A 14,316-nucleotide genomic window follows, 5' to 3' on the forward strand; every position below is an offset into this window, starting at 1 on the left:
CACAGAAATTCAATCTCAGGCCTAGGTGTCGCACTCATTTTATTTAATGGTCCAGCATAAAAACGCATTGGAGAATTTCAGTCCAGGCATGTGCACAGAAAGCATAGGTTGTGCCTCACTGGAGCAGTTTCCACTGGCCTATCCAGTAGACTGGCAGGGAAGCGGCGGCACGGACTGGGCAGCTCATTCTCAGTGAGGTGAGCGGAGCCTGGGGCAGAGCTTTGCTGACTCCGGGCTCCAGTGGCATACGTGCGGGATGAGGTCACCATAGCAGCACGGTGTGAATGAGGCCTGTGGTGAGGTGCTGATGGGTACAGACAGACGCACAGGCAATGATGAGGGCTTGGCACCAGAGGCTCAGAGTAACACTAGATTGTTAGCGTGCAGCACCCATCTAACACTGGGCCAATGGTCGTCTATCATAAAAGATGGTCTCCACAGAGAACGAAACACTTGGAAGGCCCGGTGTCATTGCTCTTTGTTTACTTGTTTTACCCAGATTTGATTTCCCCTGATCCCCCCCCCCCCCCCATGGAGTCATAAGAAAGAAAATCTGAAATTGTGTTTACCTAAAGGGTCTGTCTAACGACAAAAAACGACTCATGGCTTTTAATACAAATACTTGTAATAATCTTGGTGTGTTTAAAGTTTTAAGTAACACTAAAGCTTAAAATGTAAGCAAATGGTTAAAGCAAACTTGTTCTTATTTTCAGATTAAATATGACTGATGTCTCAGACTTGCCCAAACCCCTGAGAGGGAGTTGGTCTTCTGTCTGAGTGAGCAGACAAACACACTTAGTTAATTATCTTCTTTCTCTATGTAATGGACCCAGCCCCACTCCTCCGTCTCTCTACTGTGTTTACTAGGGTGTTATGGGCCAGGCCACACCTGCTCCCCAATACACCAGGGCCCAGAGAGAGTATTGTGCAGCTCTGCAGCTGGGCCTATAGCTATTAAGTCTAATTATGCCTGATGGCAATTGGATGCAATCAGAGGCCCATGGTGAATGTACTTGTGGATGTCGTCATCATGGCTCCTGACCAGGGTCCAACATTAGCTCCACCCTCTCTTTTTCTTTTTTTTCTCTCAGTCTTTCTCTTCCTTCATTTTCAGTCATTCATTTTGAATCTATAAAAACAAGGGCAGGTGTGGCCCTTGACTCTATTTTAGTTTTTTTTTGTCAATATTAGTATACTTCCTGCTGAGGTCCAGTAGCCTTACAGATGGTGAGGCCTGTCGTGTGTGTGTGTGTGTGTGTGTGTGTGTGTGTGTGTGTGTGGCAAGCACAGCCCTGGCTGCACTGGTACAGCGGTGAGGGGGGGCTGCTGGTCCTCTGGGGAGGGATCAGGTTGCGCCTGTGTGTAATGAGACTCTGGTTCACTCTCAGCTCTCCACTCTCTCCAGACTGGTGTAGCTACAGCCACAGGGGCATTGTTCACAATGGGGAGATACAAAATGGCTGCTCACGGGTGGGGTGAGATTTTTATGTTCTGGTTAGAGTGCAGTATTTCTCCCTGTGAGGAGTGCACTATTGACTGACTGTATATGGAAAATGAGGTGGGGCGTTAGTGGTAAATTCTCATACTAAGCCAAAACGTCATCGCCAGCATCAAATCATGTGTGCTTAGCCTGAGTTTATCCCCCTGCCAAGCTCTCTGATGGAGCATATGTCTGCTGTTTTAGAAGAGCAGAAAATCCATCTCTGGATCAAAGCTGGTTCACAGACTCCAGGCCCCTGTGTCATCGCTCTTGTAGTTTCGTCTTTGACTAGTCTATGGCCAGACGGATGCTGTAACCATGGGAACTTGTCTTTCCAGTGGAAATCATACATTTCAAACACTTCAGAGTTTCTCTGAAAAGAAAAATCTCCTTAGCTCTGGCCTTGTGATGGCCCAGTTTTCTCTCTTCACAGAGTTGTGGACCAGCATCCTAAGCCAAGTGGTTCATCCATGGGATTTACTAGGGATTCTGCGTTTTTGGTCAACTGAGAAATTGCTCGGTCATCATGGATTTAGAGTGTTTAATTTCTTAAGGGAACATTTTCAGTAGATGTAGCTTAAGGGCTCAGACATTCCCAGGTACTCTTTACATTACAGGGAGTACATCATGGGCGTATTTTCAGGTCTTGTACATGTACCAGGATTGCCTTAAGGTGAGAGGACTCTGCTGAGTGAAGTCTTAATCCCCATCAATTGCTCTCTCATATTATATTTTCTGGTAATTTGTCCTCATGAGCTCCTGGTTATAAGAAGGAAACTTGGATTTGGAGTTTTCAACCTGCGTCCTATTTTTAGATATTTTTGGGTCCAAACCTTCCAAGCGAAGGACAACGATCGAAATCGGTCCATTATTGAGTTAGAACACTGAAACCATCAACCACAATACAATGTTATCCCATGGAGCATGTATCCGTGTCTCTTCCACTCCTGGCAGACTCATAGTCTCACTATAACTGTCTGACTATATGGAATGGATCCCTACAGACAAATACCTGTCTCTGTTTACCTCAATAACTGTAAAGAAACTAGAAAATTACTTTTTCTACAGGACCTTTAAAAAGTCATTTTCTAAACGATCCTAAAGATCGTAAAATAGGGCCCAGGTTTCAGAAGTTTTCTTTTAAGTCGAGTCAATTTCATTTTTATAGCATGTTAAAAACAACAGGTACTTTCCACTTTTTTAAAGTGACGTCTGCAGTAGGTACAGGGCAGGGTACATGGCCAATTGCCCGTGATAAGGAATGAGTCTTCAGTCATTCATTCTCTCTCAAAGCTTTTAGTGGTTTCAAGGTGGAAAAGGATCTGTAAGAAGTGTTATTTTTGTATTGTTATTATTTTTATTATTATGTTTTTAATTATGTACTATATATGATAAAAAGGACCATATTTCTTTGAACCAACCCAGTGCCCTTCTCAGTATAGAATCTTATTGTTGGGAAAGCCCTGTTTTTGACTAGTCACCTGGGCAAGCAATGTTATGTTTAAAAGTCTGTGTTTGGAAGTCATCTATTTGACTTGGTCTTTGAGCGCAAGAACTCGCACGTCTGTGGTCAAGCCAGCAACCTTTGGTTATTTTCACCATTAAGGCTGTTGGCCAGATGTCTGGAGCCATTATCAGTAGCAACACTAGGCTTCTGTAATCACCGCACCTTTACTTTATTGTCCTGGCACAACTCACATGGAGGCATGACCTTGTGTTGATGGACTATCATGAATATGTAACCATCATTCACGTTTGTTTGCATAACCACTAGTTCAGTTCAAGGCATAAGTAATAAGGAAGCTACAACCTGATAGAAGCTCTTGTAATGACATCACTCTAATGTTAACCCTTTGGTTCTAGAAGTTTCCACTGTTCTTGTATTCTCAGTGGTCATATTGCATGAAATCTCTGTAATCAGTAACGCATTATGTTCAAAGAATCATTTCTAAAACGAAGCCTACATCAGTTTCGCTTTGTGATGGATGATGGTTTATCAGATTGTGACTTGTGTCAATATGGTCCTCTTCTCACATGTGTTTTTAAGTCCAGATCAGTGCAGTTTTAACTTTAACATATCATTCAGGTCAAGCTATACTCCGTTATACTACGCATGCAAAACTTTTATCAGAAATATATATATAAGTAGCACACATCACAGCTAGAGCCATGCTGTTTCGTGTTGTTTGTTTTGATTAGTGAGTGTTTTCACTGCCATGGTAGAAGCCTACGAGTCTGTTATTCCACTCCGGTGAAATTCTGATTCTGAAGTCTTCTAGCTTGCGTCACCATCAAACTAATGGGTTGTGTGGGCAGCTTTAAAAGGCCAGGTAGATCGAGGAGGCTGAAGTGGAGCCTCTGTGGCTGTTGCGTTGGCAAATGTGTGGATATGGATGGTCAGTAGAGAACGCAGCCGCCCACCTGCAGCTGTACGAATCACATGCAAATCTGATTGTTGCTATTCCTATAGCAACGGCCCGTAGTCATCAGCTGTTGCCTATGCACGCAGGGAAACCTTAGAAGCAGAGAAAAGCCACCCTGATGTATTTTTACGAGTTTCTGGAAGGAAAGCTCAAGGAAAAAGATTCTCGCCGTGACGGGAAAGTCCCTTTTACAGGTTCTAGAGTTTTTTTTTTTAACTAAGCTGATTTGATTCATGTCTGAGTACTGCATGTGTGGCAGCCCACGTGCACGACACAGAAACCAGAAAGTTCACCTATTCCATCATGTATTGATGTGCTCTCTGTCCTATTGTCTCCCTTAACTTCATGAAACAAACGACTTGTTCACCATTAACTCAAGTGTGTGTTTATCATATATAACTCACTACACAGTATGTCAGTCATCTACGTACCCTGAAGTGCTCCATGTTAGGAAAAATGGGTATTTTTCAAACCCATTACAAAAGTGGCCGATTATGTAAGGTGTCAAGGATTTGCCCCATTGCATTGTCTGCCAGTGTGTGCACAGCCCACTCTACTGAGTGAAAGGGCAGTTTCGTAATGCTTGTGATTCTGTTTTGTCAGTCCAAGCCACCCAGATGTTTGCCAAACCTTGCACAAATTGATCACTGATAATCTTTATGTATTGTCCAAGGTACTGTCCTCCCATTCAGACCCTTATCACCATTTTATCTTTTTCCACCCCACACACACACACACACATAAACACACATATACAGCATATGCTTTTGAACAATGCACCATGGCTTTTTCTATCCAGATAAAATGACTCTGCTTGGTATAACTCTGCCAGAATACTACAATGAACGTTAAATGAGTTTGTTGTGATTGAAATATACATGGATTAGATGGGATTAGTCTTTTTTTTTTTTTAATCAGATTATGAGTGAGATTCATATTTTGTAAGTGCTCCCACGAGCCAGAAGTTAATGCGCGGTAGCTGACGATCACGCTCCTCTGCACCAGAGACCATCGTTCTCTGCCCCTTGCATCAGAGCCTTGCACCTAAGTATTTCATGTTTCCACAGTCATGCTCCTCAACGGCACGTCTTTAAGCACAACCGTACTATTGAAGGAGAGGCTCACGTTGAAGGGGTTTTGCCCAGAGAAAAGCAGCCCCTCACACCACTCACGTCTGGCCACCCCATCACCCGCCCTCATTTCCTGGAGCAGGGCTTTATAAACAGTCTTTGCCCAGTGCATATGGTGGCTCCCCTGGCTCCGCTGCCAGCTCCAGCCACAATGGCCCTGTCTGTAGTCTAGTCGGGTGCAGTTGCATTGGAACCTGTGTCGTGTGCAAGGGTCACGCTGAGGCCAGAGACAGGTCAAGTGATCTGCCATTCGGATGCAAGATGTTTGTCTGTACTCTTATTTGTTTTTTTTCCTCTCTGATTATTTCATTTACATAGTTGTATTCGCTTGCTTCTACTTTCCCCTCCTCATTTCTCTCTCTCTCTCTAGCTCTCTCTCGCTCTTTTCCTCCCTCTCTCTTTTTCTCTCTGTTTCCTTCGTTTTCTTTCCTTCACCGCCATGGGATGTGTGAATTTAGGGCTGCTTTAATTCCCTAATTTACAAACACTGAGTATCTGTTCCAGCTCTACTCCAGTGTTTAAATCTGAGTCCTGATTTCCTGTCAGGAGTAGCTCCAACTGTATGGAGGATGTGCTCACCACAGGACACCAGGAGAGCAACACACAGGGACCTGTGTTACAGCCGCCGCAGGGGTTATCTGGAAATGGAAATGGAGCCCTAGTGACTAGTGACTGTTTTAACGGCAGAGATAGTGACACACACACACACTCTGAATTTAGTCTCTGCATTTTACCCATCCAGGGTAGTGAAGCACACAGTGAGGCACACAGTGAAGCACACTAACCCGGAGCAGTGAGCTGCCTTCAGCGGCGCCCGGGGAGCAGTGATCGGGGTTAGGTGCCTTGCTCAAGGGCACCTCAGCCGTGGATGTGGGCATGGGAGAGCAGTGCTCTACCACTTCCCCCGCCCACATTTTTCCTACTGGGAGGGGATCGAACCGGCCACCCTCCGGTTACCAGCCCGAAACCCTAACCAGTAGGCCACAGCTGTGTGGTGTAAAAGGTTTTTTGTGGTGGTTAAATGCCATGGTGACTGACTGATGAATGATTGACTGCATGACAGCCAGCAGGCCCTTAAGTGATGGTGGTAACATGTAGTCTTTGTATGTGCTCCACTTAAAATGAATTTTTGCCCATCATATGGCTGCTGGAGATTCTAGAATTGATGGTGTCGATAAAAACAATGACAAGCCAGCAGGCTCTGTCCTCCATGCTGAAATGACCAGGGTTAAGACCTGAAGGGGGCAGGGGGAGAGCAAGGAAAGAGGGGGGGGGGAAAGAACACACTCCCATACCTCAAAGACCTGGACTTGAACATTCTCATTCCCGGCCCCCACCTGTAATGAATCTGGGCCTCCAGTGGTGTGCTGGAAGTGGCTCAGCAGGCGCTCGCTCCCTCCCCCAGAGTGTGTGATCTGAGGCGGGTGCCCCCGCGCTACCTCTGGCCTCCTGCAGGACGCGCTCCACGCGGCCCGGGCAGAAAAGCTGAGTCAGAGCTCAGACGGGAGGAAACGGTAAAGCCATCCGTTCCAGAGGGGCTAAAAACAGTCTGAGTCGCTCCTCTGTTCCCATCTTCCTCAGGATGTGTTTTTGTGTGTGTGTGTGTGTGTGTGTGTGTGTGTGTGTGTGTGTGTGTGTGTGTGTGTGTGTGTGTGTGTGTGTGTGTGTGTGTTCTGGTAGACCAGGAGTTACTCTAACACAGATGGCCCCTTGGGCTACTGTGAAACAGTTATTCGATTGTCTTAGAACCTTGCACACAAGAAAATGATCTGTTTTTTGTAAGTGCTTAATATACATTTCGTGATGGGAATTAAGAATCATGCGATTCTCATTTTGTTTATTTTACCCCATATATCGGGTTCTCTCAGACTGTTGAGGTTTCATGGGGGGTATTTCCATCATTTACTTTCTAAGGGTTCAGCTAGATTTTCCAATGTAATCTTGGGGCAGAATGAATGTTGTGGATTTTTAACAGTAGCGATGTGGACTGTTTTTAAAGAACGCAATCATTTTATAGGGGAGTTTTCTGTACAGTTGACACTTTTGTCAATAATGCTTTGAGAGGATAATCTCTAAAAATAATCTAAAGATACCTTGGTGAAAAGGTCCACAGTCAAGTCTGATAAGAATTAAGATTATTAACCTCTCACCACAGGCAAAATTAGTTTGTCCACATCCTGGAGCTGAAGCGTGGGAGCGTCGCCCAAATGGCCATTTGTGAGCTCTTTCTAAATGTACTCAGGAGTGACTGCACACACATATCAAATCCGCTGTGTTTAATTGTTGATAACTGCTCTAAGGGCTCTCTGTATGAGCCCTCAGCAGTCTGTATGTTGCATTTTCAATCTTGTGACTTCTTCCCTGAGGTCTTATGACCGCCTACATCCCCTTGGACATATTTAGATGCAATGAAATGGGATGGCTCATACTTTTTCCATTCCGTGTGACCTGGCGTTTGGGCAAAACCAACCCTGGCTGCTCCGCGGTGGCATCGGGCCACTAGGAGTGGGAAAGCAGACTGGTCTGTCTCTAAGCTCATCGGGTGGCCTGGGAGGCTACACCTGTCTTTGGGGAACTCCTTCCTGTGAGTCAGCCCAGGCACCATTGTGCTCCGGCACAGGCGCTGGTCACAATGCCACCTGGGCCTCACGGACAGGAAAGACTTGTTTCCTCTGCGGCTCAATTAGCTCGACCTACGGATGTCCTGGAGCTTACCGTACAGCAGGCTGGGTGAGATCAGAATGCACCCAGAACGGAACATCGGCCTGACGTCCACACAATGGCTCCATTATTTACTTATGAAACAATTGGACCTCTTTTTTTTTGCCTGTGTTTATTTTGCTGCCATTTTGGTTCTGCTCACAAACATCTGATCTCTTCCTACTGCAGAGCTTTGCCAGTCTCGCTGCTTCATAATATGAAAGGCAGTGCCTTCTAAAGACTTCAGGGTGTGTACTCTGCCACCACGCCAGTGTAAAGCTTCAGCACGAAACCACTCAACAGAGCTTATGTGCTTGCACTGAAAGAACTTCTCTTGCCTCAAGTTCGAGGGTAGGCCAGGAGGTCAATTATTGGCCCTTATCCCGCTGGTTTCCTCGGGTTGACCAGAAGAAGGACGCCGGCTATTTTCTCCTACTTGCCTGATGCGGTGGCTCGCTGCCCTCACCACTGCCACGAGGATGCTGTAAATTTCAGCTGGTGGGGCCCCCACGACTCGTGTGATCATGGTGTGTCAGGCGGGGCCCCTCCCCCACCTCACCACACCCCTCTCTCTGGGTCTGATGTGGAGGCTCTGGGATACTGGCTCGTGGGTGCCTTTGATGTCCCCTGGTGGCCCCTTGTGATTTCAGTTTGCCACACTCCTATCGGCGGCTAGGGGTTGGGTAATTGCATATGGTTTTGGTGTTCTTTTGTGCAAATAGTCAGCTCTCCTTCTCTCTCCTCTTGGTGCTGTGGTTGTATGAAGCTTGTGCCCTAGCAGCTGTTCTCACTGTAGGCCAGTTTGAGTTTTCCTCTGTCAGTGTAACCAAAAAGAGGAACGTACAATGAGTTTGTGGCCTTTGCATCTCAATCCTGCGTTTAGTTTTCAGCAAAGTGTAAGCCACAGACAGACAGCACACGCGTGTCGCTGGACTCTTTGTTGCCAGTGGAGTGTCAGAGTGTTCCCTGTCTTCCTGGGGCCCCCTTGCTTTTACCCCACAAAGCCCCGCAGCTCTCCGGTGCGCCAGCTTGCGAGGGCTATTCATATTGTGATTTTAGCCCATTCATATTCATGCGCCCCGCTCACCCCACCAACAGTAATTGAGGGGCGTCCTGGCAGCGCCTGATGCGTCATGTTGTATCAGCAGAGCTAATTTGGCAGATTTCCCTACAGCAGACCACCCTCTCCCCCCCTCTTCCCTCCCCCCGCCCCCCCTCTGAGGGCGGGGGTAATTGGGTGATGCTTGTCTTTTGTCAAGCTCATGTCGAGCGGCTCGACTGTTTTCCCTAAAGCCCAGACATCTGTTCCCTGGGACTTGCACATTTCAGCTGTGATGTAATGTCCCATGCTCCCTGTGTCTGTCTCTCTGGCTCAGACCACCGCCCTGTTCCAAAAGCCCCCTTCAGCCTGGCTACACCTAGGGTTCAACCCCACCAGTTCACACTATCTACAGGGTGTGTGTAGCTCCCCACTGCCCCTCAGATAGCCTCCTCAGATAGCAGTTCCACAGATAAACAGAACTTTTGGTTCACATATATTTGTATTTACCCATTTGGCATAGTGATTCCTTGACTGATAATTAAACTGCTCATAGAAGTAGTAGAATTGTTACCCAGAAAACAAAGCAAAAAAATAAACCGAAAAAAAATAAATTAATCGATCACTGACTTGCTTGGTGGTGGAATTTGGAAGCACTTACATGATGGTCATTAGGCATGTTTGTTGCAGTTTGAATGAGTAGTATAACTCCCTTAAGTGTCGTTTACATGGAGCCTAGTTTGTCAAACTGATACGGATAGCTAATACAGATAGCCCTATCATCCATACGAACACTCTCTATCCGCACCTCGTTTCTGCAACGATCGCAGTCCGGGGTAGAAAGTGAGTAGATTTGAATCGGTACGGGGGCTGGTGTTCGTCTGCACGGTTTCACGCAACCTGATGACGTCACTGCCCCACGTGATCTTTTCCGCCATCTCCAACCAGTATATAAATAACTTGTTCTCCCTCAAAATCTCACTCATGGTGGGCCTCGAATTCACTAACATTAACCCAGTCTTCTGATTTTTGATTAGCCCCCTATCTTGATCTAATTCTTCTTATTCAGACGTAACATAACTTTCATGACCACAAATATAAATTGGCCAGCGATTTAATTTGCTTTTTTATTCATAAATGTATGTAAAATGCTCGGAGCAATGCATCATGGGAGATGGGATGACAGACATGTCATGTTACTGTTCCAAACTCTTTATTATCAATAGAAAAAATAATTCATTTTCGCATATCCTTTAGTCTGACCACTGATTTTATTAACCATCATAATGTAATGTTGTTAATTGGAGCTTGAATGTCTTGTGTAATTTCTTTATCCGTTTGCTGCTTCCTTTACCTTGTGCTTTTGAGTCTCTTCTTCTAGGTTTTTCACGTTTTTTCAGTTGTGTAAATAAAGCGCTAAAGCGCCACCCACAGGCGTGAGGTATGTACTACAGTCGGTTCACCGCAATCTGCTGCCTCCGTGTTTACGCAAATCTCTCGTTGCCAGCCTCCGTATTTACGAAATTAAAAGATTCGATTGGTGTGAAAAGTAAATCCGATTCGGAGGCCCTAGACTTCGTGTGCATAGCACCTTAGTCATACTACCCTTTTGGGAGTGATATAGGTCAGGATGTTCAGTACCAAAGCCGGGAAACTCCACTCTAATGAATTCCCCAAATTCCATGATGAACAAAGAACTTGTCCCAAATGTCAGGTTTCTGCAGGCATGTTTAACAAAGACCAGACATTTAGTTGATTCTTTTTAGACAACATTTTTCTCACATTTAGCAACATTGGGCTTCAGTCTGACTCATCTAGCAGTCCTCCCCTACACACACTCAAAGACAGCCACCGTTGCTGTTTGGATCGAGCCATTTATGAATTTGGGGGATTTTAGGGGGGAGGGGGGGGGGGGAATCACCATGCAACATTTCCTCCACAATCACAGCTATTATTAGTGGTGGTTCTGGAAAATTCCTGAGTAATGAGTGTTGAAATGTACAGACCGAGTAAAAAAAGGGCAACTTAAATGCCAAATTTTGAGTCTCGTGTCGGAGTAGTACTGCAAAGGGAGCGGAGTTGTGTGGGAACTGCTTTTAGTTCCTTTGTGATCTTGAACAGGGGCGCACCTTTGCTGTCCTACCTTCTCAAAACAATGCCTGATAAATAAAGAAGCTTACTCTCCAGCCCATGCCATGCAAGGCAGTATGAGCATGGCCCATCTCCCTCATGGTGGTTTGTTTATCTGGTAGTCTATAGCAAATCAATTACAATTATAATGTTGTTGAGTTCAGTGGGTCTGCCCTATCACAGGAGCATATGACCCACTTCTCTATTGTGTCACTGTGCTGGAATTTGTGTACAATGAGAGTCATCTTTAAAATCGGTGAACCGTGTCCCTGCATTTATGGCAAACTGCACCAGGACAGTAGAGTTCTCGTGGGAAATAAATGGCACCTCCTCTGTGTACCTCGGTTAAATGGTAGTGGTCAATGCTTGAATGCACACCGGAATGTAAATTTAAAAAAAAATTCAAAAATCACAACCAGCACTATTGATGGAGGGTCAGACAAGCTCCATTGAGTAACCTACAGCTGTTTTATTACTTATCCAGTTAGCTATAATGGTGGCAATTTTGCAGTAAAAATGCTCCAACCAAATTCACGCATGAACCCCTAGCAGCGATAAATGCAGACTCATAATGTTGAAGTGCAGCAGCCAAAGCAGATTGCCCCACAGACGCGACCCACTTTCTGCCTGGTATTACGAATGCTGTTGATTAGTCAACATGTGGCCTCCACTGGCAGTCCCACTCTGCCAGCTACCAACTCCCCCCCTCTGCAAATGCATCCAGCCAAATGCTAGAACCAAAAACACATACACAGTCCCAATGGAAAAATAACCCATGATCAAAAGGACACGTTTGTTTGGATTGAGACATGTGCGTAGGCTAACTAACATCCAGTTTATATTTAGAGTGTGCTTTTGATTCTATGATGTAACTAGCTAACGTTTTTCTTTTTTTTATGCCATGAAACTTTTTATATTTACATTTGACATGACTAAAAGAGTATGGCCCATGTCTGTTCCACAGTTATGCCCTGGCTGACGAGGCCTACCGATCTCTGCGAGACCAGGACAAAGACCAGTGCATCCTCATCACAGGAGAGAGTGGAGCCGGCAAGACAGGTGGGTGAACACGTCCAAGAAAAACACCTCCCCCAAGCCTCCGGGGTTCAGGGGGCTCTCCTGGACCCTGGCGGCTTCTGTTTATTGTGCTTTATCAGCGGACCTTGTGGATCATCAGTGAAGATCAAGTTGCGAACAGGTTTATCCTGACGGGAGGTCCCGCTTGTCCATTTTCTCACAAGATAAAGACTCGGCAAGAACAGTCTGTTTTGGGAGTTATTTTGGGCAAGTTTCTGTTATGGGAGTTATTTTGGGTAAGGGCCTGCAGCACCTGAAACAATGTTTTTGTGTAAACAAACGTCTGTGCAAACACACGCGCACATCTGACCACACAGACTCAAAGGAAAGGCAGAGTAAGTGGTTTCTTGCTGTGCTGACGTTCCTGTGTTGTTCTTTCATCCACCGAGGGGGAAGAGCGCGCCGCCAGAAAAATGCACGGATGAGATACATGAATGATGCGTATTGCCTGCTCTAGATGTTCTTTCGGTCGAAGACGTGAATCCCAGGTGATCGTGGCCACCTGGATTTTTACTGAGAGAAGAATTTCCTAGTTGTTTTTTTGGAGGGGGAAATCTCCCCTGAATCTTTCTTAAGGAGTTCACTTCCTTGTTAACCTTTCCCCTCCCCCTCTCTTCCTCGTGAGGCCTCCTAAAGTTACAGTTTTAACAAAGCAATTTCAGAGACATATGAACCGCTCTGTATAGTATTGCACTTTTACCACTTTCCTCTGGTGTAGTATTCCCAGTTTAATCTGTGCACAGTGAGGTTTATATACAGTGATCTAGACAATAAAGTGGATCTGCCAGATTACCCACCAACACTTTTATTGCACAGATTCAGGTTGATTGTGTAACTAGGTGTGACTAGAGCCAAGTAGGTGTCTTGAGGCCTTTAATTAAGAAGTTCTTAATGCCTTTGGTCTGTTCTCTGCTGCAGATATTTTCTATTTTAAACTGAAACGGTTATTTTGTGGATATTTAAAAAAGGAAAATGGTACCTCATGCAGATCCCTTATAATTGAGATTTTGCTTCAAATTTATGAGCCCTTATCTTCTTTTATCTGTGATGTAACCTTTAATTCTGCACTGTGCTCCTCACAGGAGATCTCCATTTTAAAAGCCTATACTTATACCTTAGCAGTGGGCTCGTAATAGTTTAAGCATGCTAGCCGAAAATCCCCTCACTGAATATTCTGTAGTAAACAGCTGCTCTGAACTGCCTGATGCCAAGTCAACCCTTCTCCTGAGGTTTGGAAGACCGGAGCTCGTCCTGTGTGCCTGTTCTGTCTCTGTCTGTACGCCACCCTCAACCTGACTATGTTGTTTAGCTCAGAGCTGGCTTATCAATGTGTGCCCATGACAGTGTGGAGAGCCGTAGCTCACTCACTGGGGCCTAGGAGGTTATGGCTGCCCATTCAGGACACAATGTTCTGTTTCTCAAGCCTGTCAGGCGTTAGGATCGACTTCAGCCCAATTCAGTTCAGTTCTTTTTTTTTAAGTCCTTTTGTATTTTAGGCCTGCCTTTTCCCTTCTGAGTTATTCACGAACCTTCAATCCTTCATCAGTTTTTGTTTGTTTGTGTTTGTGCCAACCAACGTTTTATATAATACAGGAAGAGAAGCAGACTGGATTCAGCTGCTGAATTTTGAGTTCATATTCTTTTTCATTTGAGGCCTTTGATGGAAGCGTCTGGTGTGTTTTGCAAAACTTTAAATGCAGCATTTCACTTAATCGAGTAAACTGGTTTTGAATGCTTGAATTATGCCTTCTGGTGAAATTTGTGGTGCGTTCGACCACAACTGAGAATCAAAACAAGAGGGCTCACTGAACAGTGTCAGGTGTTGTTTCCTGTATCTGTGGCTTCAGGCAACAAGAATTAAAGACTCTTGTTCCACATGAATTCTACTGGAGTCCTTTGACTGTGCCCTGTCCGGTATGGAAATGTGTGTGTGTGTGTGTGTGTGTGTGTGGCATTGACCCTCGGAGACACAATGAATGGGTGTTCTACCCAGGGCAGTGGGTTTGTGCCGATGTCATTCTTCGGCTCGTATTAAATGTCACTTCAGTGTGCATTAGCGCTGTGGCTGAGACTGCCCTAGTTTCGCCCTTGGAATGCACCCTTGCCTTTCTCTGCCCGTTTCCGTCTCGCATATCTCGCTTTTTCTTCCCATTTAAAGATAGCCGTGTCTTTTCTCAGTGTGATTCCTCACTACATTCGTCTTCAATCAGCATCCACCTTCCCTGATGGTCTTGGTGACGTAAGCTCTTAGTTTTGTACAGCGCTCCATTCACAGCAGCCGGAAGCAGCTGCCACTGGCGGCAAGATCACTCCCTCATCTGAACCTGATGAAAACTT

At 45.5% G+C, this 14,316-nt stretch overlaps 1 protein-coding gene across 3 annotated transcripts in view; it reads left to right on the forward strand.

Annotated features, from left to right (window-relative positions):
* Window positions 1-14,316, forward strand: part of myo1b (myosin IB) — a gene marked incomplete at its 5' end in the record, with an annotated part of 53,073 nt that overhangs the window by 9,119 nt on the left and 29,638 nt on the right. For all 3 annotated transcript variants that reach the window (XM_080839985.1, XM_080839983.1, XM_080839984.1), the window contains one exon: window positions 11,867-11,961. In XM_080839985.1, coding sequence (XP_080696111.1) covers window positions 11,867-11,961 — 95 coding nt within the window. The remainder of the gene's footprint in view (window positions 1-11,866; window positions 11,962-14,316) is intronic.

This window comes from Sprattus sprattus, assembly GCF_963457725.1.
Source record: "Sprattus sprattus genome assembly, chromosome: 5".
Classification (NCBI taxonomy): Eukaryota; Metazoa; Chordata; class Actinopteri; order Clupeiformes; family Clupeidae; genus Sprattus; species Sprattus sprattus.